The sequence below is a fragment of the Zootoca vivipara genome, chromosome 3 (assembly GCF_963506605.1).
Source record: "Zootoca vivipara chromosome 3, rZooViv1.1, whole genome shotgun sequence".
Classification (NCBI taxonomy): Eukaryota; Metazoa; Chordata; class Lepidosauria; order Squamata; family Lacertidae; genus Zootoca; species Zootoca vivipara.
The window spans coordinates 102,431,739-102,457,240 of NC_083278.1; the positions used below are offsets into that span (position 1 = coordinate 102,431,739).

At 47.0% G+C, this 25,502-nt stretch overlaps 1 protein-coding gene across 1 annotated transcript in view; it reads right to left on the reverse strand.

The window, feature by feature from the left end:
* Positions 1 to 5,458: 5,458 nt before the first annotated feature.
* PTK7 (protein tyrosine kinase 7 (inactive)) overlaps positions 5,459 to 25,502 on the reverse strand; it is a 114,931-nt gene continuing 94,887 nt past the window's right edge. Inside the window, exons 9-20 of the mRNA XM_035111158.2 lie at positions 25,194 to 25,329; positions 24,729 to 24,848; positions 24,322 to 24,471; positions 22,307 to 22,457; positions 20,099 to 20,226; positions 19,050 to 19,253; positions 15,560 to 15,715; positions 15,076 to 15,308; positions 13,515 to 13,595; positions 12,203 to 12,354; positions 11,917 to 12,095; positions 5,459 to 10,312 (exon numbers count right to left, since the gene is read on the reverse strand). Of these exons, the coding sequence (XP_034967049.2) occupies positions 10,152 to 10,312; positions 11,917 to 12,095; positions 12,203 to 12,354; positions 13,515 to 13,595; positions 15,076 to 15,308; positions 15,560 to 15,715; positions 19,050 to 19,253; positions 20,099 to 20,226; positions 22,307 to 22,457; positions 24,322 to 24,471; positions 24,729 to 24,848; positions 25,194 to 25,329 (1,851 nt within the window). The 3' untranslated portion in view covers positions 5,459 to 10,151. The remainder of the gene's footprint in view (positions 10,313 to 11,916; positions 12,096 to 12,202; positions 12,355 to 13,514; positions 13,596 to 15,075; positions 15,309 to 15,559; positions 15,716 to 19,049; positions 19,254 to 20,098; positions 20,227 to 22,306; positions 22,458 to 24,321; positions 24,472 to 24,728; positions 24,849 to 25,193; positions 25,330 to 25,502) is intronic.

Consider the following 25,502-nt stretch of genomic DNA (forward strand, 5'->3'; position numbering starts at 1 on the left):
GTTCATAAACTGAAACATGGGTATAATTGGTTCCGGAAGTCTGTTCATAAACTGAAGCGTTCATAAACTGAAGCGAACTTTCCCATTAAAAGTAATGGAAAGTGAATTAATCCGCTACAGATGGGTCCGCGGCGTTCATAAACCGAAAATTCATAAACCGAGGTGTTCATAAACCGAGGTTCCACTGTACTATAAAAGATACAGGAGGAAATGATTAACAATAGGACCCACAAAGGGGAGGAGGGGCGTGCTAAACGACTAAACAACAACAACGGGTGCAATACGTCACCATCATAGGGAAGGCTGTGATCAGGTAATCTGTGCGCCTACTTTGGTTGCTGCCCAGGTGCTACCTGTTGTTGGGAAAGTTGATGGGACTACACTTCCTCTGAAGGAGCAGGTTCGTAGCTTGGGGGTCCTCCTGGATCCTTTGCTGTCGCTCAGGCTCAGGTGGCCTCAGTGGCTTCCATCAGCTTTGGCTGGTGGCCCAGCTTTGCCCCTATCTGGACAGGGATAGCCTAACTACCGCTGTCTATGCTCTGGTAACCTCAATGTTAGATTACTGCAATGTGTTATACGTAGGGCTGCCTCTGAAGACAGTTCGGAAACTTCAGCTAGTGGAGAATTCAGCGGCCAGGTCGCTCACCGGAACGATACGGTTTGAGCATATTACACCAATCCTGGTCTGGCTGCACTGGCTACCAATTAGTTTCCAGGGCCAATTCAAAGTGCTGGTTTTGACCTGTAAAGCCTTAAACAGCTCAAGGACCACCTCTTTCCATATGAACCCCCGGACCCTGAGATCATCATCTTCATGTGTCTCCTCCTTGAGAGGTCCGGAGGGTGGCAACACAATAATAGGCCTTCTCTGTGGTGGCTCCCCATCTTTAAAAAGGCCCTGGTAAAAACTATTCTAGACTGCATATATTAAACCAGGCATCCCCAAACTGCGGCCCTCCAGATGTTTTGGCCTATAACTCCCATGATCCTTAGCTAACAGGACCAGTGGTCAGGGATGATGGGAACTGTAGTCCAAAACATCTGGAGGGCCGAAGTTTGGGGATGCCTGTATTAAACAGTTTGAATAAGGTTGCAGATAATTATCAGGTAGGGAGGCAGGAGTTTCTTTTTTCTGTTCTTAATGTGATTAAAGGGTTTTTTCAGTTATTTCTTTATCTTTTTTATACAATTGTGTTTGGTACAGATAATGAGTATTCTTTTTTTTTATTTAAAAAAAAGATAATTAGTATTCTATTTTATATTTCCTTTTTCTTTATTGTTATTCTTTTTTGAAATTTTGCCTTTTATGAGCTTTTTATAAACATGTTCGGGTTTTACTGCTTAATATGTTAAAAACCTTCAATAAACACACACACACACACACACACACACACACACACACACACGTACGTGTGTATATGCAACACCTCAGCTAAAACACTTGCACTGGTTTCCCATAAGATACCCTGATGTTTTATGATATGTCAGCACAGAAATATTTATGAAAGTAAATTACATATAATGTTATCATAAAAACTGGCTGTTGGCACTTTAAGCCATGTATTCAACCATCTAAAGGCAGTGACAATGCACGGTCAGGTGGTACGCGGTGCGGAAAATTTCTTGTCACCCCCCCACACACACATTTTTATTTTTATTTTCAAATTTTCTGCAAAAATGGTTTGACTTTATTTCATATTTTTTGGGGGGGGGAGCCAGAATTGTTGAGCTTTTTTGGGGAAGCCAAAGTTCTTGAGCTTTTTGGGGGGAGATTGCGTGCCTTGCGATGAGGAGTCTGACTGCTACCTTACAGCTGAGGGCCTAACCCAGCGTTTCTCAACCGCCGTTCCGCGGCACATTACTGTGCCGCAACACACTGGCTGGTGTGCCGCCGCGACGTGCGGCGAGAAGGGCGATTTTGCAGCTGCAAACTCCACCTCCCTGGGCGTCCTATTTCTTCGCCCCTTCTACCGTAGTTTCCACAGACCAATCAGCTTTCATTATTTCCATTTTCCCCATGCCTCACGTGACAGGATCATCCCAGAATCAGCCAAGATGGCAGCCCCCAGCAGCTAATAGTGCCGCACGTGTGTCTCTTTTTTGGAAAATCGAGCGGACTTCAAGTAGCTACTTTTAAAATATTCAATCTCCATCATTCAAAAGGTAGTTTGTTGCTAATTCACGGAGGCATGAAGACCAAATCGTCCTCTCACAAGTCCGAGAACACGCACAGGGTAAGATATGGGACGGCGGGGTCGGGTGGGGTGGATCAGAAACCCGGATCTTTTAAGAACTCGGCAGCGCTGACCCTCCGGAAAGCAATATTTGGCAAGTGTTTCTTACAGTCATAATTATAATATAGGGCGGCAAAGAGTTAACTTTTTTAACTTTTTTAATGGTGGTGTGTCTCGTGATTTTTTTCACGGAACAAGTGTGCGTGGCCCAAAAAAGGTTGAGAAACACTGGCCTAACCCGTCTCGTCTCTCACGGACGTTGAGTGCCGCACAGCATTTTGTCACCCCCCCCGGGGTGACACCCGGGGTGAGCCGCACCCACCTTGCTCCGCCCCTGTATAAAGCTAACACAGCATCACAGGAGAGGTTCAGTTCTACAGCCAACCGGAGCCAATTAATTCCCCCAAAAGTTTGCCTGGTCTTAGAATGGCCCCCTAGCCTGGAATCCCAAGCCTCCTCATTCAGCCTTTCCAGTTCCCACTTGAATTTTGTGCATAAATCTAATGAGTTTTCAAGATCCGGTTCCCACAGCAACTGTCAAGAGCGCCACAGAATCTGTCACTATGCAGGGTACTAAATTTATTTCGCAATATTGTTTCCTGCTGCCTTCTGTGGCTCTGCTGCCATGGAAATGCGGGCAGGACAGGCCTCTGCCGGAAGAGATGTCCTTGGCAAGAAACAATTGAAAGTGTGGGTCTTGCTTCTCTTCTCCAGAAGGCTAACCTGCAAACACGAGGGCTGGGCATTCAAGTACAATGGATTATTATTATTTTTTGTTCTTTTAATGATCCACAGAATCAGAATGCGTGGCACCTTTCAACCGGGTGACTTCAAAGCAATGTCTTAAAAGTTCTACAGTCTCCTCCCTGGACCAATTTAGAACTTGCCTGCATCTTTGGTGAAGCTTCTGTAGGGCCCTCCAGGCAACCCTGTTGCTTGAGTATTTATCCTGATTTGCTTGCACAACGTTTACGCTGGGGTTAGATCATATCTGATTTTTATTGAGCATCTGATCTGCTCGCGGGGCAGTTGTACAATCAAGAGCATTCGCTCTTGATTTGCTTGAAGGGTGTTACAGCGGTATACCTTGGTTCTCAAACTTAATCCGTTCCAGAAGTCCGTTCCAAAACAAGCGTTCCAAAACCGAGGCACGCTTTCCCATAGAAAGTAATGCAAAACAAATCAATCCATTCCAGACTTTTAAAAACAACCCCTAAAACAACAATTTAACGTGGATTTTACTATCTGATGAGACCACTGGTCCAAAAAATGAAAGCAATAATCAATGTTGTTGTTTAGTCGTGTCCGACTCTTCGTGACCCCATGGACCAGAGCACGTCAGACACTCCTGTCTTGCACTGCCTCCCGCAGTTTGGTCAAACTCATGTTCACTCATGAACACTGTCCAACCATCTCGTCCTCTCTCGTCCCCTTCTTCTTGTGCCCTCCATCTTTCCCAACATTAGGGTCTTTTCCAAGGACTCTTCTCTTCTCATGAGGTAGCCAAAGTATTGGAGCCTCAGCTTCAGGATCTGTCCTTCCAATGAGCACTCAGGGCTGATTTCCTTCAGAATGGATAGGTTTGATCTTCTTGCAGTCCATGGGACTCTCAAGAGTCTCCTCCAGCACCATAATTCAAAAGCATCAATTCTTTGGCGATCAGCCTTCTTTATGGTCCAGCTCTCACTTCCATACATCACTACTGGGAAAACCATAGCTTTAACTATACGGACCTTTGTCGGCAAGGTGATGTCTCTGCTTTTTAAGATGCTGTCTAGGTTTGTCATTGCTTTTCTCCCAAGAAGCAGGCATCTTTTAATTTCGTGACTGCTGTCACCATCTGCAGTGATCAAGGAGCCCAAGAAGGTGAAATCTCTCACTGCCTCCATTTCTTCCCCTTCTATTTGCCAGGAGGTGATGGGACCAGTGGCCATGATCTTGGTTTTTTTGATGTTGAGCTTCAGACCAGTTTACATAGCAATAAAACTATAAATGCCCAATATCAGATATGAAGCCATAATATAAAACAGTCCTTAAAAACACACACTACTAAAAAGTCCAGCCACTTTAAATAGCAGTTAAATGGCCACTAATAATCTGAAACTAGCTCAAATTTTCCCCAATTAAAAGGCATCTCGGCTAAAAGAAGATTTGAAACAAATGGGTCTCCAAAGCTCACAGAAAAGCCAGAACAGATTAAGAAAATGACACATCCTTCTCAAGAAATCACACAGATGGGGAGATCAGCAAATTTTAATACCTTATACAACTGGGCCTTCAGACTATCATAGCTTTGGGGTGGGACCCAGCGGAATATCTGCAAATTCGGGTTGTGAAACTAACTGAGAGTCTTGTGCAACAACTCACCCCAAAAAATGGACTTTTGGGGGGACAGAAAAGTGACAGAGAACAATTGCTTTGATGCAGTGTCATCTGGACCTGCAAACAGGTTTGAACGTCCCCTAGTTTGCCTGCAAAGAAATCAGGAGAAATTCTCAATTATGACAAGCTGTCCTAGAGAACTTCCCTAGACCAGGTGTTCTCCTACAACACAGTGCCCTCCAGTGGTGATTGGAGGAATGGCACCCAAAAGGTAAGACTCTCAGTGAAAAGAGTTATCTCTGGGCTTGCTTATATGAATCAGGGGTCAAATAAAGCTATGCAGAAAATAACTGAAAGGCAGCATTTTTTTTTTTAAAGCTGCTGGGTTTTCTCTTCTCCCAGCACAACACTGCAAATTGAAGAAAAATCACCTGGAAGAGGTTAAAACTATTAAGTCCTAAGAATCTCAGCAGCTTCTTACTTGTTTTTTAAAAGTTTCTGCCCTCACGGGGCTCCTCAGAACAACTTGTTAATTTAGTAAAAAAATTCCTTCAGTAGCACCTTAAAGACCAACTAAGTTTTTATTTTGGTATGAGCTTTCGTGTGCATGCACACTTCATCAGATACACTGAAACAGAAGCCACAGTGTATCTGATAGAGTGTGCATGCACACGAAAGCTCATACCAAAATAAAAACTTAGTTGGTCTTTAAGGTGCTACTGAAGGAATTTTTTTATTTTGCTCCGACTCAGACCAACACGGCTACCTACTTGTTAATTTAGGTTATCCTGATTTGATTATAATACCGTGTTTCTCCGAAAATAAGACACCGTCTTATATTTATTTTTCCTCAAAAAACCCACTATGGCTTATTTTCAGGGGATGTCTTATTTTTTTCCTCCTCCTCCTCCTCCTCCTCCTGCGGCTGGCATTGCTGATGTGCCTATCACTATGTCTTATTTTCAGGGTATGGCTTATATTCCTTGAATGCTTAAAAATCCTGCTACGGCTTATTTTATGGCTACGTCTTATTTTCGGAGAAACAGGGTACAAAGCTTACTATAGTTGTTTTTTATTGTATACTTATTTATAACCTCATTTCCCCCCCGACAGGACTCAGGATAGCTTACAGAAAAACAAGAGCTGCTAAAAACATTTTTAAAAAACCATTAAAAAGCAATTAAACACTGAAAGATTTAACTCTATCTATCTATCCTATCATCAACTCTCTATTAAAACCGTACAATTACAATAGAAACTGCATGGCACCAACCCCTTCATTAGATGTAGTCTTAATAGAATGTCTTCACCTGCTGGCAGGAGAAGGAGGGGGCCAGTCTGGCTTCTCTAGGGAGGAAGTTCCACAACCTGGGAGCTACCACCAAGAAGGCTCTCTCCCACATCCCTACCAAGCACGCCTGCGAGGGTGGCGGGACAGAGAGAAGGGCCACTCCCAAAGATCTCAAAACCAAAGTAAGTTCTTATGAGGGGATATAGTTTGGATCTAAGCCATGTAGGGCTTTAAAAGTCATAACCAGAACTTTGAATTGTGCCTGGAAATAAGACGGCAGCTGGTGGAGCTGTTGTAGCAAAGGGGTTTACACAATCAATAGACTATATCTGGTCTGAACATTTGTTCTGGCTTATAGGACAGTTAAAAAAGCAATTAGAATCCTTCCTAATTTGCTTGTGGGGTTGTTAGAAAAAGTCTTCCCATCAGTCATTCATCCATCCAAAATATTTTGATGCATTTTCCTAACAACCTTCCAAACCTCAAAAAGTCGTTGTTGTTGTTTTGTTGTGTGTTCTTGCTGCAAGAGGGCAAAGGTTGGGTACTTCTTGGCCGACTGAATGGGCCATTTCTGCCGGCACCAGGTGATTGACATCCATCAAAGTCCCTTCTTAAGTTAGCTCCATCTGTGCTCCCTCTCTCTCCATGGATTTTCAGAGGAAAGTTAAGGCTTTTGTTGCCGTTGCCAGAAATCTGGGATTAGAGGAATTAAAACTGAAGCTGCTACGAGGAATTTGTAATGACATATTTTTAAAAGGGTTTAAAATTGGCACGGTGTGTACTTTTAGCCCAAACGTTTCCGGAACAGGAATAATGTTATTGGAGTTCTCTTGGATTGAATAAATTTTGTCATGCACCTATCAAAGTCTGCTGCCTGATAAAAAGTGTGTGGTTGCTCCGAGACGCAGTCTTCTTGGTAGCTGCAGCTCTGTTACATGTGAGAGAGAGAGTCTGGTGTGGCAATTTGGCTAGGACTGGGGAGATCCAGGTTCAAATCCTGCACCCCCAGCCATGAAGCTCACTGGGCGACCTTGGGACAGCCACTGTCTTTCAGTGACGTCATGCACGCGAGATTGCAAGCAGCCAGGGGGCAAAGACAAACACCCCCTGAATATTACATTGGGGTGTGGCGAAACTGCCTCAACCTTGGCCCCTAGGAGTTGGTGTGCCTGCTAGCTTTGTATGTGGTTTTTAAAAGAAAGAAAAATATATAATACAGTACCTTTATGTTCATTGAATTTATAAACATCAATTTTACCATTGTATAAAGTTTTATATGCATGTTTTGCCCTTTGGGACTGTTTCCCCCAAAGGTGTTTTAAAAGCTGGTCTCCGACCATAATATTCATTCATTCATTCATTCAAATACAGTACCAATGATGATTTATTATTAATTAAATTTGTATACCACCCTTCAAACGCAGGGTGGTTTACAACATAAGGAATGAGAGATTCCTATGGTACTATTATCTTCATGGGTTCATACAATGAAATCAAACTACTGTAGTGATAGAAAACAGGTAGAGCCAATTTATTCAGACGACGCAGGTCCAAAACTTGGAACCGCGCAGCTGAATGGAAGTTTGTAGAGCAATAACCGTAGTCTTAATTGATTATGTAGGTTAATCTGTGTTTTGGGGAGAGGTGTAGATAGAGGGGGTGATTCTGCCTTGCGGGAGAAGATTTGATAAAACTTTTTATGGCTCGCCCAACCACATCTAGAGGGGAAAGGCACTTTGCATGTGTACAATCTGTACTGTGTTCAGTTCTTCATTCGAAAATGTCCAGGGAATGAAATGAATTGATCTAAAATTATGCTTTATTGGTAGCATGTTTTGATGTTAGATGGGGGGGGGGACACTTCATTTCTGTTTCCCTGAATTTTAAATCTAATCTCTTTGTGTATTCTGTCATCAAGAGAAGGCTGTGCAATGATATATCCCCTTACAAGCTGTGAAAGGCAACGTTCTTCCTCCTGATCGTCCGCAGATAAACCGGAGCGAATAGTAAGAGCTGTTCGACAGTGGAATTTGCTGCCAAGAAGTGTGGTGGAGTCTCCTTCTTTGGAGGTCTTTAAGCAGAGGCTTGACAGCCATATGTCAAGAATGCTTTGATGGTGTTTCCTGCTTGGCAGGGGGTTGGACTGGATGGCCCTTGTGGTCTCTTCCAACTCTATGATTCTAGTAAGGGATCCCGAGGGTCATCTAGTCCAACCCTTTGCAATCACTGCTAAAGAATCCCCAACAAATGGCAACCCAACCTGTTTAAAAACCTCTAAGGAGATCCCACCACCTCCCAAGGGAGTCCGTTCCACTACCTTACCGTCAGAAAGTTCTTCTTGATCTTTAGTCAGAATATCTTCTCTTGGATCTTGGAAGAGTCAGACCAATTGGGCCACCTGTCTTAGTATTGCCTACTGGAAGCAGTTCTCTAAGGTTTCAGGTAAGTGACTCTCCCAGCCCTTCCCTGCATATGCCAGGACTTGACCCTGGGACCTTTTGCATGCAAAGGAAATGCTCTAGCATTGAATTACGGCGCTTCCCCAATAGAGACCATGCTTTTAATTTCAACAAACAAACCGATTCGGTAACTAAAGGTGTATTGCAGGTTGCGGAGAAGAACTGTGCTCTTTGCGTCTTGCCAAACACACGGTGATTCTTGGCCACTTTGTGCAAGCTGAGAGTTTCCACCCAACCAGACTTCCTGGAGCCTCAAATAAAATACTGTATAACTTTATTCTTGAAAGCAGGATCCCCCCCCTCCAGAGGGAAAGGGTGGGTGGGTGGTGAGAAAGCAGAGAAAAGCAATACAGGACTGGTCTTATTGTTTGTGTGGTTTTTTTTTTAAAAAAATGAGGGAGTCTTTATTGAGAGCAGCATATTATTTGTTTTTTTTAAAAAAACGAACACCTGTTGGCTGTTCTACCCCTCCGCTTAAGCAAACTGAAACTAAAAACAAACAAAAAAATGACTCTAGGCTGCAATTCCAGTAATAATATATATAAAAGAATTACTAAGGCTGAGAGGTGTCAACTTTAAAAAAAATAAAAAAGTAAGAAAGAAAGGAAATCAAACATTGCCCCAAATAATCATATAAAAAGGCGGCATTGGATAGTCAGGAAAGCTAGTGAAAAATCTCCTTCATATGCCAGGCACTTGAGTGTTCTTTGCACTGTGTTTTTTTTTGGATACGCAGGGAGGTGCCAGAAGGCCTGACAGATGGACGACACGAGGAGAAGAGAGGTGGAAGGACTGCTTAATAAATATACAGGTTCCTCGCCGGCTGAAGGAAAAGGACTGCGTGTGACGGGGCAAGGAAGGGGGGGGGCCTCCTTTCCAGTGTGGGCGGGACACCAGATTCTGTGCAAGGGGGCAACCTCCCAAGAAAATGGCGGGGGGTAATGTGGCCACACACAAAAAAGCCACTCAATCAACCCTGTTCAGATAAGGCGTACAAGCCCAGGGAGTGGGGCTGGCTTCCTTCCCAAGCCCCCTGGGTCAGGTCAACTGATATGGGAGAAAGTTGGGGAAGGAGGTGTTCGAAAATGACGCAAGTGCAGGGTTGGGAGTTTTTGTTGCTGAAGCCATTGCACTGGGAAATATAAATCAAGGCAGCAGGAAATGCCAAGGCGGACCTGGGCAGGCGCTGGGACGTGGTTTTGCTGTAAATACAGAAGCCGACAGCCTCCCCCCTTTGGTGCCCAAAAGGGGCATTGCTCAGGGCTTACTTAAGACTTCTTCCCCTCCCCCAAAAAAACCCCTTGTGGGCTGCACAGCAGCACAGAAATGCCCCCAGCATGCTCCACTCTAACCCGCCCCCTCCCGTGTTAAGACACTTTCTAGCTCCTGGAAGGAACCTGGCTGTGCTTTTCGCTAAAAGGATCCCCCCAAAGGGGTTTTGTTCAAGGGGAGGGAGAAAGGGATAGGTGTCCCAAGACAGAGGAACCGTCACAGAGCCTGTGACTGGCCCGTGGTAGCTCCCAGATTCCCCTTTGTCTCTGGGATGTTGCTGTTTCCAACTAGCCCTGCGGATTATCGGAGGTAGAACCTGGAGGAACGCGGTCTGGTTGGGCGCAAGGGAACAGGGGTGGGTGGGCCTGGTAGGGAAAAAAGAGGCCTCGAGTCCAGGGGGCCGCTGTGTCCGTGACCCTCCGCGTGGGCGCTGCGTGTAAAAAAATCCCGTGGTCCCGTTGGGTTTCGACTCTTAGGTCCCGGTTTGAGGAGTCTGTAACAGTCAAAATGCCAAAAGCCAGGCTCCTGCTGTGTCCCAACCCCGGCCAGGGGGGGGGGGCAGCGCCTCCCCGCTCAGGCCTTGCTTTCGGACGGGCTCTCTCCGAGCATGTTGGCGACCTCGCTGAAAGACGGGCGGTCCTTCGGGCTGGGAGCCCAGCAGCGCTGCATCACCTTGTAGAGCTTAGAGGGACAGCCCTCTGGGTGGGGGAGCTTCATCTTCCCAGACTGTAAACCTAAAGAGAGGAAAAGGGGAGGCTGAGGACACAGGGAGACGGCTGCCCAGTCCTTCATAGGGAGCACACACTATCGAAACTCAGCACTGAGACTCTTGTAAAAGGTTACAGCAGGCATCCCCAAACTTCGGCCCTCCAGATGTTTTGGACTACAATTCCCATCTTCCCCGACCACTGGTCCTGTTAGCTAGGGATCATGGGAATTGTAGGCCAAAACATCTGGAGGGCTGCAGTTTGGGGGTGCCAGGGTTACGGTAATTTCAAAGAACTGCAGAGTTGGAAGGGACCTCGGTGTGTGTGTGTGTGTGTGTGTGTGTGTGTGTGTGTGTGTGTGTGTGTGTGAACTAGTTCTATCCCTGCAATGCAGGAATTTTTTTTTGAAATAGATTTATTTATTTGGTTTATCAGATTGAAGTTTTACAATCACATACCCAGCATCCAACATAAAAAGCAAGATTCCAAAGAATCTCCTGGACTTCCCTCCTCCCCTTTGTGGGTCCTATTGTAAATCATTTCCTCCTGCATCTTCTATAATAATCCAAATCTTTTACATCTGCATTATGTCCAAAATTTACCATTAAACTACAAGTGTTATTCCAATCCTACTAACGATTTTAGCTGGTTTACAATGGTTTTTGAGATAAATTATAAAATTTCCCCATTCCTGTTTGCCGTTTTGGCATAATCCGTCAACTTAAATCTGCCATTCTTCTCTGGTCAGGACTTTGTCTTCTTTCTGTCTTTGGGCCAATAGCATCCACACAGCCATGGTCACATAGATAACTACCATATTTTTCGCTCCATAGGGCGCACTTTCCCCCTCCTAAAACGGAAGGGGAAATCTCTGTGTGTCCTATGGAGCGAAGGCGAGAGCCGTGCACAGCGGGAAACGGGCTCTCAGGCGGCTTGGGCTCTGGGGCTGCCTCCTTGACAGCGGGCGGGGAAGAGAGCTCCCTCCTCCCCGCCCACTGCCTAGGAGGCGGCCCCAGAGCTGGTTTCCCGCTGCACACAGCTCTCTCCAAGCCAGAGCAGCCCTCAGCGGGAAACGGGGTCTCGGGCGGCTTGGGCAGGCATTAGCAAAAGCGGGGGGGGGGGGGAACGGAGGGTTCCTTTTGGTTGCTCCTACGTCCACCCCCCGCCTCGGATCCTGCCCACCTCTGATGCTCGTAAGAGATCGGAGCTGGGGTTGAGAGAGGGGCTTCGGTTCACTGTGCTTCTCTCAACCCCGGCTGCGTACCCTGCTCTTTTGAGCGTCAGAGGCAGGCAGAAGTGGGGGCGGCGCATTGGGGGGGGGGAGGAAGAGCAGCCGGGGTGGGGGGAGGAGATGTTTGACAGGGAGCAGGGAAGGACTTCCCTGCTCCGTGAACCATCTTCCCTGATTTCACACTTGGCAAATGCACACCGTGATCAACTCCCGCCCAGAAACCAATGCCCCCACTGTGGAAGGACGCGTGGATCCAGAATTGGCCTCCACAGTCACTTACGGACTCATTGTTAAAATCGTGTTTATGGAAGACAATCTTACTCGGCTACGAGTGATCGCCAAAGAAGAAGAAGAAAGACTACAAAGCCCGGGGAATAGGCCCCAGTGGGGATGGACGTACCTGACAGCACCTCTTCATCCGCCAGCTTGGAATGGGGCATATCGCCCAGCGTGAATATTTCCCACATGACGACCCCGAAGGCCCAGACGTCGGACTTGGTGGAGAACTCGTCCTCCAAGACGGCTTCAGGGGGCATCCAGCGGAGAGGGATCCTGGCTTGGTGGTAGTGATAGTACTCGCTGCTCGTAGGGAAGCAAAGGGACAGGTCAGTTCTCTGGCCCCTAAAAACAACACCAAGCGTGCCGCGTTCAGACCCGCCAAGGGAGGTGATGCAGCCTCTTTTTACCTGCTGTAAACATCCTTGCTGAGGCTCAGGCTGGACACCTTCAGCTGCCTTTGTGCACTGACAAGGCAGTTCCGAGCCGCCAGGTCTTTGTGCACGAATCTGCTGTTGGACATGTGCTCCATCCCCAGGGCCAGCTGGCAGCAGAAGGACACCTGTTTGGAAAAAGATGTGCACCAGTTCCGTAAAAGCGTAATCAATTCACCATTCAGCGTAATCAAGCTGAGGCTCCAATACTTTGGCCACCTCATGAGAAGAGAAGAATCCTTGGAAAAGACCCTGATGTTGGGAAAGATGGAGGGCACAAGGAGAAGGGGACGACAGAGGACGAGATGGTTGGACAGTGTTCTCGAAGCTACGAACATGAGTTTGACCAAACTGCGGGAGGCAGTGGAAGACAGGAGTGCCTGGCGCGCTCTGGTCCATGGGATCACGAAGAGTCGGACACGACTAAACAACAAAAATTCACCTGGAATGATTTATGCCAGAGGTTTTCAACCTTTTTGGGCCCACGGCACCCTTGACCAACTACATTCTTTCTGCGGCCACCCCTGTGGGGCTCAGGAGTCCAGTTCTGTCGCCCCTTGCCTGCAGATCCGGCAGCCTCTCGCCCTTTTTCGAACCCCCTCCCTCGGGGTGTGTTCCCTCAGCCTTCTCTCCTCTTCGCTCTCCTTGGGAGCCGCAGCTGCCACCCCTGGTTTCTGAGCTGCCAAAGAGAGGGGTGCCTCCTCACACTGCCCCACAGAGGCCTGGGGAGCACCCCCTGGCCAGCCCCAGAGGCACCATTCGCCTGCGGAGCTTGTAGCCAGGGCTGCTGCAAAAAAACAGCTGTGCAGGCCTTTGGGAGGAAGAGACGTGAGAGGGCATCAAAGGAGGGAGGAATGGTAAGAGGGGCAGAGGCCAGTGTTGAACGTGGCACCCCTGGCCATCATTCAAGCAAGGCACCCCGGGTGCCACGGTACACCAGTTGAAAACCACTGCTTTGTGCATTTTCTCATTGTAATGCTTTTATCTGTTTTTTTTTTTTATAATAGTAGATTCTATTGCTGTAACCCACCCTGGGAGTTTGCGGTTGAGTAATCTCATTAATAAAATACACCTGGATTGGAAGGGGGATTTAAGGTTGCAGCCTGTATGTCATGCCAAGCATTTAGACCAATACCACTGTCGGCCCCCTGGAAACAAGCTGCACCGCCTTACCTTGTCCCTGGGCTGTCGGCTTATTCACATGCTGAAGCACAAAGCTGCCTAAGTGAAATGGGTGCAACGTTCCCCCCCCCCAGGTGAAATTGGTGGCGCAAAGTTCCCACTTCACCTTCTGCTTGGTGCTGATGGGCTGCGTCTTGAGCTTCTCATCTTTAGTCCTGGAAATCCGGAGGAACTGCTTCAGGTCTCCCTGCCAGGAAAGAAAAGGAAAGTTGCTGTTTTCGTAACTGCACGCGCAAAGCATCGAAAGGCAGGAAGGACGACGGCAGGGATGGCCTCATCTGCCCAGGCAAAAGCGGCAGCATTTTGAGAAGCGGACACGGAGCAATGATTCCACCTAAACATTAGGAAGAACTTCCTGACAGTAAGAGCTGTTTGGCAGTGGAATTTGCTGCTAAGGAGTGTGGTGGAGTCTCCTTCTTTGGAGGTCTTTAAGCAGAGGCTTGACAGGCATATGCCAAGAATGCTTTGATGGTGTTTCCTGCTTGGCAGGGGGTTGGACTGGATGGTCCTTGTGGTCTCTTCCAACTCTATGATTCTATGGTGCTACCAGGGGAGCACAAAACCAATTGTGTGTGTGTGTGTGTGTGTGTGTGTGAGAGAGAGAGAGAGAGAGAGAGAGATTCCTTTCACGTGGCTGCAACTATCTCTGCTTCGCATGCAGGTGGTCCCAGGTGTGAGCACCTGGCATCTCAAGGTAGGGCAGGAGAAGTGCTTAGCCGGAAAATCCAGAGAGATGATCCCAGTCCATGGAGACAGTGCTAAGGTAAGATGGATCAATGGTCTGGGCTCGGGATAAAGTAGTGTCTCATGTTTCGACATTCATATATAATTTGGAATACCCCCTACGAAACCAAATATTATCTTCCATTAACGTCGTGGTATTCCTCCACCTCATCTCATTTGCATTGCAATCATTTATCTCACTGCTATCTCCTTCTGCTTCAGGAAACTTTTAGAAGTGGGTGAATGGTTATATATACATTCCCTTCACTTACAAAGTAACATTGCCTTGTACAGAATCCAGACTCCCTTGCCACTCCATCCATTTCGGAGACTGAAATCTATGCAGCCACCTCCGATGCGAGCGGCTGGCATTTCTACATAAGCTGCTGGCCTTTGCCCCCAAACGAGAAAGCAGTTAAGGGCCACAAAATGTTCATCTGCCTCTCGAAGAGATGTCTAACAAACAGGCATATCCCCCTTTACCCAAGACCTTCAATTGTCAGCGGTACCCTAGGAGCATCCCACTGTATTCATTGTGGCAAATAATAATAATAATAATAATAATAATAATAATAATCCTTTATTGTCACTACACCACCTGTGTGCAGTGAAATTAAATTCCCCTAGTCAACGGGCCTTTTAGCATCAGTCAAAGTATAATCTATTTATTTCAATTATACCCCAGAGGAAATCAAGGTGATATACGTGGTTCGCCTCCTGCAAGGCAAGTCAAAAGAGATTGTGACTGGCTCCACATCACCCAACCTGCTTCGTGGCTGAACGGGCATTTGAACCCTGGTCTCCTCAAGCCTTATAACCACCATATCATGCTGGGCCTCAGTAAAACGCCTTTGGCAGGGGGGAGATGTTGGCCCGATTTCAAGGCCAGGCTGCCTGCCACAAAGCCCCTACAGAGATTTGGCAGCCCCAGAGGGGCTTCTTACCAGATCCACATATTCCAGAACCATATAGTGAGGCTCAGCTTCCCGGCAAAGGCCCAGCAACCGCACCACATTGCTGTGGTTCAGCTTGCCAAACATCTCGAACTCTCGCCTGAAGTCCAGCTGCAGCTGCTCATCCCTCGTTTGGAGGCTCTTGACCAAAACAAGCACTTCGGTTTCGTTGTCCTCAATGCCTTTTGCCTTGGCCAGGAAGACTTCTCCGAACTCGCCCTTCCCTGGAAGAAGAGGACAACCTTTACTGCTGTTCTCATGGCAAGAAGGGGAGAGATAAACCAACACAATGTACTGCACAAGACCTTCGTGTGTCCTGCACGGAATACCGTCGACTTATTTATCCATGATCCCAAATAGCTACATGACACTTTACACCTATAGCGTACGGTGTTAGTTAAGTGACGGAAAGCAAATGTCGGGTGGTCAAACTCTATGGGGAAAAAGGTTGAGGTTGTTGCTATTGCAGCATTACCCAAGGTAGTGATTGTCTGCAGGTTGGAGCGGGGGAAATGCATCTTGTCGCTGGCGCTGTGCCTCTTGCTGACCGCAGAGCCGCTGCCAAGATTGGTCAGGGCCACTTCTTCCTGAATCTCAGCGGTGGTTTGCCCATTCTGCAGCAGAGTGCCCCCTGGAAAGAGAAACAGGTTTGTCAAAAAGGACCGCTTTTAAGAAGCGGGACGCTTCCTGGGGATCGCGAACTCCGCGGCATCGAGCCTCCGAAAACAAAAGCATTGATTGCAAAGTGTATGCAAGGTGCATTTCAGGGGAGCCCAGTTCCCAGCAGCCCCATCACTGTTCTGTTGTGTGCAGTTGCTAATTACAACTGAAGAGTTATGAGCAGCTGAAACACTGTGGGGTGAATGGAGAGGGGAACGAGAAGGCAATAACTCCTCCCAAGGGCAGGGGTGAGGAACCATAAGCCTGCAAGCCAAACCTGGCCCTGACTTGGGTCCCTATTTAGCCCTTAAAGCACCCCCAACCTGTCCCACACCTGATGTCATACAGGTGTACATCAGGTGTAAGGCACCAGGGATGTAGCTGGATTGGCTGTGCAACCGAGTTCCGCACGGGAAAACCCAAGTCATGTAGCTGATCCCTGCAGAAAGCAGCTTTGCCAAGCATAGGGCTGGCAAACTGTGTTTCCCAAGCGCCAGGCAACCACCTGGCTGTCAGGCATCTAAAGTGCTGACCTTTAAAGCCCTAAACAGCCTCAAAGGCCCAGTATACCTGAAGGAGCGTCTCCACCCCCATCGTTCAGCCCAGACACTGAGGCCCAGCGCCGAGGGCCTTCTGGCGGTTCCCTCCCTGCCAGAAGAGAGGTTACAGGGAACCAGGCAGAGGGCCTTCTCGGTAGTGGTGCCCTTCAGATGTCAAGGAAATGAATAACTACAGTATCTGACTTTTAGAAACAAAATAAAAAAATTCCTTCCAGTAGCACCTTAGAGACCAACTAAGTTTGTCATTGGTATGAGCTTTCGTGTGCATGCACACTTCTTCAGATAAGCACGCACACGAAAGCTCATACCAATGACAAACTTAGTTGGTCTCTAAGGTGCTACTGGAAGGATTTTTTTTTGTTTCAACTAAGGCAGACCAACATGGCTACCTACCTGTGACTTTTAGAAGACATCTGAAGGCAGCCTTGTTTAGGGAAGTTTTTAATGTTTGATGCTTTTACTATTATTATTAATATTCTGTTAGGAGCTGCCCAGAGTGGCAGCTCCTAACAGATTATTATTATTATTATTATTATTATTATTATTATTATTATTACTAAAGCACTGTGCAAGGGACATGGGCAGGTGTGTTGTTCCACTCACCTGTGAAACCCATTCCACACGACAGATCATATCTGTGTCACACCTCCCCCCCCCCCAAAAAAAATTATTTCTTTTTCTAGCAAGGACCCAATGCAACCACCTTTCTAGAATTTGGGCTCTATTTCAAGGCAGAACAGTCCATTTTCCCTACAGAGCGGCCTGCCTTGGTCGCTGGAGGGCGATGTTGCCACAGACTTCAGAGGGGCCTGCTAAGTGCACAGAACTGGCTGCCTTCCAGCTCCTGCAATTTGATTAGCCGCTCTTGCTGTTTGGCCTATCACTCGAGGCTCCTGCTGAATACCCCTCGTGGTTATTTCATAACCCTCCAGTAGTCGAGATCAGAACTCATCACAGTCCCCCAGCAGTCGAAGCAGCAGGCAAGTCCCGCTTTCGGCAGCGACAGATTAATAAGAGTATTCTGGGCAGCTCCTGCATTCTCAAGAGGAGCCCGGCAGATTAAGTTTGCCTTCCACAGAAAAGGCTGCGGAGACATTGTTAAACATCTCAAAAGGCAGGAGAGAGCAATTTAGAAAGAGGCAGGCTCCCTGCACAGTTATTCTCAGCGTTGGGAGGGAAATTACAAAAAGCTACTAAAATCGGCACCAAAGTAATTTAAAATCATGCCCCCTCTAAATAAAGCACATTTATAGAAGTTCTTTCCCATTTTTAAAAAGTGTTTTGCTAAGTTTCTCTCCACAAAAGCGACAGGATGCCATGCTTCAGATCCTATTGATGCAAGTGTGAAGTTAGGATTATTTTTTGCCTCAATGTGCATTATTTTGAACTTAGGTAAAGGTAAAGGGACCCCTGACCATTAGGTCCAGGCGTGACCGACTCTGGGGTTGCAGCGCTCATCTCGCTTTATTGGCCGAGCGAGCCAGCATACAGCTTCCAGGTCATGTGGCCAGCAGGACAAAGCCACTTCTGGTGAACCAGAGCAGCACACGGAAACACCGTTTACCTTCCCACGAGAGCGGGAACTGCTAGGTTGGCAGGAGCTGGGACCGAGCAACGGGAGCTCACCCCATTGCGGGGATTCGAACCGCCAACCTTCTGAACAGCAAGCCCTAGGCTCTGTGGTTTAACCCACAGTGCCCCCCGCTGCTTTTTTTGCTGCTTATTCACCTTATTTGGAGAGGTCATTTTGTAGCTCTTCTCAGACTCCTTGAGTTTCCTGAATAATCTAGTACCACCTGCAAATCTGGTTGCCTCTTCATTGCCCATCTCCAAATAACTTATTAACAAGGTAAAAAGCACACGTCCCCAGCAGCCCTTGATTGTGGAACTGTCGGTTTATTCCTATTCTTTGTTTCTTTAGTAAGTTATTCATCCCTAAGAGACCCTACCCTTTTATTCCATAAGTTTACTTAGGAGCCTTCAGTGAGGCGCATTTTGAAAGCCCAAATATGCGACCAGATCACTTCTACCCACATGCTTGTTGACACTCCCAAAGAACTCTGAAGAGGACCAGCTTTGTGGGACTGAATACTTCTTCAGCAAGACTTCTATATTCTTCATCATTCCACTTTAATACCACTTTCTCCTAATATACGGTACCTGGGACAGATGCTATGTTGACTGCCTGTAATTTCCCAGATCCCCGTTAAAAAAACAACCATCAACAAGTAATTCTGCCTACTTTCCAGTTCTCTGGTTTGGCAAATTTTGAGTACAAGTTACAGATTAAGTTAAGAGATGAACAATGCCACACCTAAGATCTTTTAAGAACTCTTGGAGAAATAATAATAATAAAATCCTTCCAAGTTTGTTATTGGTATGAGCTTTCGTGTGCATGCACACTTCTTCAGATACATTCTTGGAGATATGTTAGTTTTTGTCTATAATCCTAGACTGGCCTTCCCAGTCCTCTGTCCTCCTGGTGCTTTGCACTAAAACTCCCATAATCTCCAACTGTTGGCTGGCGCTGGCTGGGAATTGTGGTGTCGAACATCCTTTGGACCATCCCAAGTGAGGGAAGGCTCTGCCACAGTGTGATACATCAACTTGGACAGTTCTTCAGGCTACCTTCAGGCTATCTGTCCACAACGAAGACGAATAATTCATTCACCTTCTGAACCAGGAAGCCTAAACTGAACACAGGCCTCCCCATTCCTGGCTGGGATCCAAGTTCCAACGTCTTACCGTTCAAGCACTCCATCTCCGGTTCCTCTCCCTCCGGCTGCTTCTTCAGCCTGTTCGCCTTCCTTCTCTTCTTGCAGTAAAACATGAGGCCCAGGACAATGATGATGTACGCCACCGCAGCTCCAACGGACAGCCCAATGGTCTGGATCATCTTGTAGGGAGTGTGGCTGCTTGGTGCACCCTCCCTTTCTGTCACTGGTTTGTCTGAAAGCGAGAGAGAGGCATGACATGAAACACAAGACCTGCGGTGCTGCCTCCACATCACAGCAGCCACATCTGGCCACCACATGCCACAGTACATACCACAACCAAGCATGCTTTTAACTTTTCTTTGCAATGTACAGAATTAGCCTGACAACCAACCCTTCATCAAGACAGCTGTGCCAGCATGTGCTTCCTCTTGAGCAGGGTGAATGGTTCTTTTCAGATGTTGTTAGAACCCAGTCTGCGTACTTAAAATACCCTAGTGTGTCCAACGGTGGCTAGTGATGCTGTTAAGTGTCATAGCATGCAGACACGAGAATATTCTGCCCCTCTCCTCCTTCTCAACCACAAGAATGAGGGATATGTCTTGCCAAAAAGCAAGAGTCACTTTCTTGCACCCCAAACACATTTGCCTGACCACTCTGAAATGGACACTTATTTCGTAATAAAATTTGAATGTTGCTTGTCCGTAATTTAAAAAGAAAACCCTCAGAGCAGTTTGCAAAGAGAATAAAACAATAACACAGTTTTTTTTAAGAAAGCTTCTAAAACATTCAAAAATAATTAAAATCAACGAAAATTTGTAAAAAGCATATTAAAGCCTATGTCAACATTACACACACACACACACACACACACACACACACGGGTAGGCGGCTTGCCTAAAGAAAAATGTTTTTAGCAGCCGCAAAGAAGATTACAGCGAAAGCACCTTCCCAAGGTCAACAGGCACTACAAAATTGATTTCTTACAAATGTGCAATGAGTAGCATGTGGCGCGCCTTAAACAGCGCCAGTTCTGCAGAGTGAAGTGTTGAGGAGGCATATTATGGGAACACCCCTTACCCACGACGTGGAGGAAAGCTTCGTGATGCTTGATGTTGCAGCTGTTTCCGGCGATGCACGTATACTTCCCGGAATCCTCACTGGTGACATCATAGATTACCAGGGAGTTGTTAGACATAATTTGGACCCTGCAAAAGGAAGAAGACGAGAAGTGGGGGGCAGTAAGCAGAACCGCCCTATGTAACTCCGGAGCACGGTTCTATGCAAACAGAATACACCTGCACCACAGAACGGCATCTTTGGGGGACCAGCTCTAGTGGACTCAAATCCAGCCACCTACTACTAACACTACTACATGTTGTTGTTGTTATAGTATCAATAATAATAATACAGTCATACCTTGGTTTTCGAACAGCTTAGTTCTTGAACATTCTGGCTCCCAAACGCCGCAAACCCGGAAGTGATTGTTCCAGTTTGCGAACAATTTTAGGAAGCTGAACGTCCAATGGGGCTTCTACGGCTTCCAGTTGGCTGCAGGAGCTTCCTGCAGCCAATCGGAAGCCGCGCTTTGGTTTCTGAAAGTTTTGGGAGTCAAACGGACTTCCGGAACAGATTCCATTCGACGTCCAAGGTACGACTGTTATTCAATTTATATACTGCCCTTTTCTCGAAGATCCCAGGGCAGTTATAACATCAAATTCATAATTGACATAGCATAATGATAAAAATAATAGAATCAGAGAAGAAAATCATAATGACAGTCCACTCATATTGCAAAGGCCAAAGGCCTGGGTAAAGAAGAATGTTTTTGCCAGGCGCCTAAAGACATACAATCATAGGATTGTAGAGCTGGAAGGGAACTCAAGGGTCATTGAGTCTATCCCCCTGCAATGCAGGACTCTTTTGCCCAACATGGGGCTCCTACCCACGACCCCAAGATTAAGAGTCCTGTGCTCTATCGACTGAGCTATCCCAAGAGTCGCCCACCCAAGGAGGCTGCAAAAAAAGAGCCAGTGGAGGGGTATCACTGGTAAGGGGGGGTGTAGCCTGGGGAGTCCCAAGGGCCACATTTCACCCCTGGGGTTTCCAACAGATCAAGTCCACTGGTGCACCCTGACCTTCACCTCCTACCCTACAAAGCTTTAGGCCAAAGCCTTTCCCCACTCTGCTACCAGCGATCCTTTTGAGCAAGAGTGTGCTCAAAACCTACCTGGGTGCTTCCACCTCCCTCCCTCTGCAGCAGTGATGTACTGCTTTGAGGCACGCTCTTGTTAAGAGTCTGCCTGGCTTTTTAATCAACCCTAAACGCTGGTTCCTGCTGCATGCCCTTCAGAGCAAAAGGGATGATCCCTTAATTGCCTGCCTATTGTGTTCGCTTCGGCTGTGCGGGAACCGGAGAGAGCTGCGCCATGGGCTAGGGAGTGCCGTGCTCTTCCCACGCACATATACAAAAGGAGAAGGTGGTGGAGAAGAGCAGCCAGAGGACTCAAGAGGCCTGGAGGTGACCCCTGTCTTGCAGAAGAGAGCCTCCCTCTCCATAAAATACACAGCAGGCAAGAGACTTGGTAAACAGTCAAGACACAGGCTTCTAATGCGGTTTAGTACGGCAACACGGTTGGGTCAACTAAGCTGCAGTTACTGCAAAAATGCTTCTCTGTCCTCTTCACCTGCAGAACTTGAAATTCAAGTTGACAAGGCCCTGCTACAAAGCAACGGGTGAATGCAAGAGGCTCGTTGCAGGAGGCGACGGAGGAACAAAACAAGCTAATGGCTGTGTACAACTAAATCATGCTCTGCAGCCAGGGTGGTACAGCGGTTAAGAGGCCTGGACCAGGAACTGGGAGACCAGAGTTCAAATCCCCAGTTGGGGATGAAGTTTGCTGGGTGATCCTGGGCCAGTCCCTTAACTCTCAAGCCTAACCTACCTCGCAGGGTTGTTGCTGTTGTGAGGGTAAAATAGGGAGACATATGAGCACCACCTAGAGCTCCTTGGGATAAAGGCAGGATATAAACATAAGAAAGAAAGCGCAGGCTCGGTGAAATCAACAGACACAAGTAACTTGGAAGTCGGCTGGGTTGCGTCCAATGCTGAGTACCAGGGCATCCCATCATTCTCCTCTCTCCATGCACCCCTCCAAAAGAAGGGAGAAGTTCCATCATCCAAGTGGAAGTCTGTTGCGTGAGCAGAACAACAGCACTGGTGGTGCAAAGATGCCTTTCCCCAATAGAAGTATTGAGATTATTATTTTTGGAGGGACAGACCATTACCTGGGGCCAAATTTGTCGACTTCCAGAAGCCTGTCCTTCCCTTTCCACTGGATTTGTGGCGCCGGGTCGCCTTCGGCTTGGCACTGGAATATGGCTGTGTGTCCCGGGTAGACGGTTGTGTCTTCTGGCTTCAGCTTAAAGCTTATGAAAACTAAAAATAAGGAAGAAACTTCATATTGTTTGGTGGCTGTTTTTCATATCATTGTACAAGTTTGGGTACATTAGGGTTAGCCACTTTTTTCTTTCCCAGAAGAAAAGGCAGGACTGAAAGACAGCTGCATCCAGGTGACATTACGTTTGAGAGCATGTTGGAAATCGATGCGGATGGCAACCATCGGTTCTGAGAGCCACTCTCCCCAGAAGTCTCAGTATCCCACTGACGACTGAGCTACTTATTTAAATGTCTATATACTGCTTTTCCAGTTGTTGAAAAAGGCTGTGCTATGTGTGTGTGTGTGTGTGCGCGCACACACACACACACACACGCTATGATTCACAATATATTGCCAGGTCAAAAATTATGAAACCGATATCACGATATGGACTTCAACGTTTGGGACGAAATATCGCCCAGCCCTACTACAGCGGCAAGTATGTTATTTGCCCAAAAATGGAAAGAAGAAGTAGTTCTGACGAAAGAAGAATGGATACAAAAACTTCTGAAATACGCAGAAATGGAGAAACTTACTGGAAAAATAAGAAATCAAGGTAACTTTTTATAAAAAGTTATACAACATTTTACAAAACTTTTCATAAAGAATGGAAATGGTTTGTTGAATATTTACAAAGAAACTGTAAACAGATACGAACATTGGCAGGACTACAGTCGTAACTTGGCTCCCGAACGCCTTGGGAGTCAAACGTTCTGGCTCCTGAAAACTAGAAGTGATTGTTCCGGTTTTTGAACTTTCTTTTGGAAGCTGGACGTCTGACGGGGCTTCTGCAGCTTCTGATTGGCTGCAGGAGCTTCCTGCAACCAATCATAAGCCACACTTTGGTTTCCGAAAAGTCGAACAGACTTCCGGAACAGATTCTGTTCAACTTCCGAGGTACGACTGTATTGTAATAACCTGCAGTTTTATAAGAGTATACATTTGAAGTAGATGAAGAAATGATTAAGTTAATATGGAATATGCAGAAAATCTTTAAAAAAAATTTTTTAAGGAACTGCAAAAAGAGGAGGTAGGAAGTCGAGTTTTGAAATATTAAAATGATTGTAAAATTATTCAAATGTATAAAATCGAAAATCATTTTTAAAAAACCTGTGACGCCACCCAATGCCTCCACATACTTCCATCCATATTTCAGATATTATGATACAGTATATCAGTACATTGCAAATCTAGCTAGTGATATATTACAATGTTGAAAACCAAATATTGCCCAGCCTTAGTCTGCCTGCCTGCCTGCCTGCCTGCCTCTCTCTCTGTCTCTCTCTCTCTCACTCTCTCTCACTCTCTCTGTCTCTCTCTCTCTCTCACACACACACACACAAACAGCCTTCAATTCAATCACAGAATTGTAGAGTTGGAAGAGACCGCAAGGGTCCTCTAGACTAATCCCCTGCAATGAAGGAATCTTTAGCCCAATGTGGGGCTCAAACCCACAACCCCGAGATCAAGAGTTTTATGCTCTACTGACTGAGCTATCAGGTGGGCAGTGTGTCTAGAGCAGGCATCCCCAAACTTCGGCCCTGACCACTGTTCCCATCATCCCTGACCATCATCCCTGACCACTGGTCCTGTTAACTAGGGATCATGGGAGTTGTAGGCCAAAACATCTGGAGGGTCGCAGTTTGGGGATGCCTGGTCTAGAGCCATGAACAGGAGCCATGAACAGCCATGAACAGGAGCACACCCATTTGGTGGTGTTGACCCAAATGTCAACATTTTACCAAGAGTGACTACTGACCACCCCACAGGCCTCCTCCTCAGACAATCAGGCTGGCAGATCTCGGACTCCTTAAGTCACCAAGCACTGCTTAAAAAGACAATCCTCTTCTACCCAATGCTTACCTGCCACTGTGAGCTGGACGTTCGCTCTGATCTCTCCCTGAGGGCCGTTGGAAGCAATGCAAGTATACTTTCCGGCGTCACTCCTCGTCACTTTACGAAAGCTCATGTTTCCAGCATTCTGACTGACCCGGCCTGGAAGGCTGCTCCCATCTGGGTAGGGGAGTAGAGAGATCATTCAGGAGCAGATCGTAAGTAGCCGACTAGGACCTACCATGTCCTGGCGAAGGATTATTAGCTTTGCGGAGATGGGAAACTATTGTCAACAAAGGACAATTAACATTTTAGAAACCCAAGGCAAAGCTCCTGCGCTTCTCTGCAACGCAAAAGGCAAACACCTAGAGACATTTTTTTGCAGTAAGGCCTGTTGAAACAAAGCCCATTGCACATTTTGAACATTTCCTCCTCACCAGTTTTAATCCACTGGATTGCAGGCTTTTCCCGGCCTGTGGCTGAGCAAGAGACGGTGACCTCTTTATCAAACTCGACACACTGCTGAGGCTGAGGGGTAGGGGTGAATTTCAGCTTCTCTGAAATTAAAATGCCCGGGTAAGGAGACATGAGCACAGTAATCAAGCACAAAACAATTAATCCTTAGGTTTCCTTACAAAACAGCTTAGCGCTTGTGGGCAGCACAGACTAAGGCAAGGCCACCCGAGGCCCTGAAAAGGCTCCGATTCCCAAAGCATCTTCAGGAGCAGGAGACGCACGCTGACCGATTGATTCATAGGGTCAAAAGGGATCCCCGGGGTCATTTAGCCCAACCCCCTGCAATGAAGGAATCCCAGCTGAATTGTGAGCGCATGCATTTGTTTCGTGTAGAACATGCATGCAGAAAATGAGAATAATCCCTCCCTCCAACAGGAGTCACATACCGAGGACGTGCACCCGAGCCTGCTCCTCAATGCTCCCGGCTGGTGTGCTGCTCACACACTTGAATACTGTCCCATCGTACACTTCCACGTTGTTAATCCTCAGCGTCCCATTCTCTGCAATTTCAAAGCGGGAATCCTGCCAGAGATGAAGAAATGGCCAACAGATGATGAGCGCAAAGGCTTTTTAAGGACGCGGGTGGTGCTGTCAGTTAAACCACTGTGCCGCTTGGGCTTGCCGACTGAAAGGTTGGCGGTTCAAATCCCCGCGACGGGGTGAGCTCCCATTGTTCGGTCCCAGCTCCTACCAAC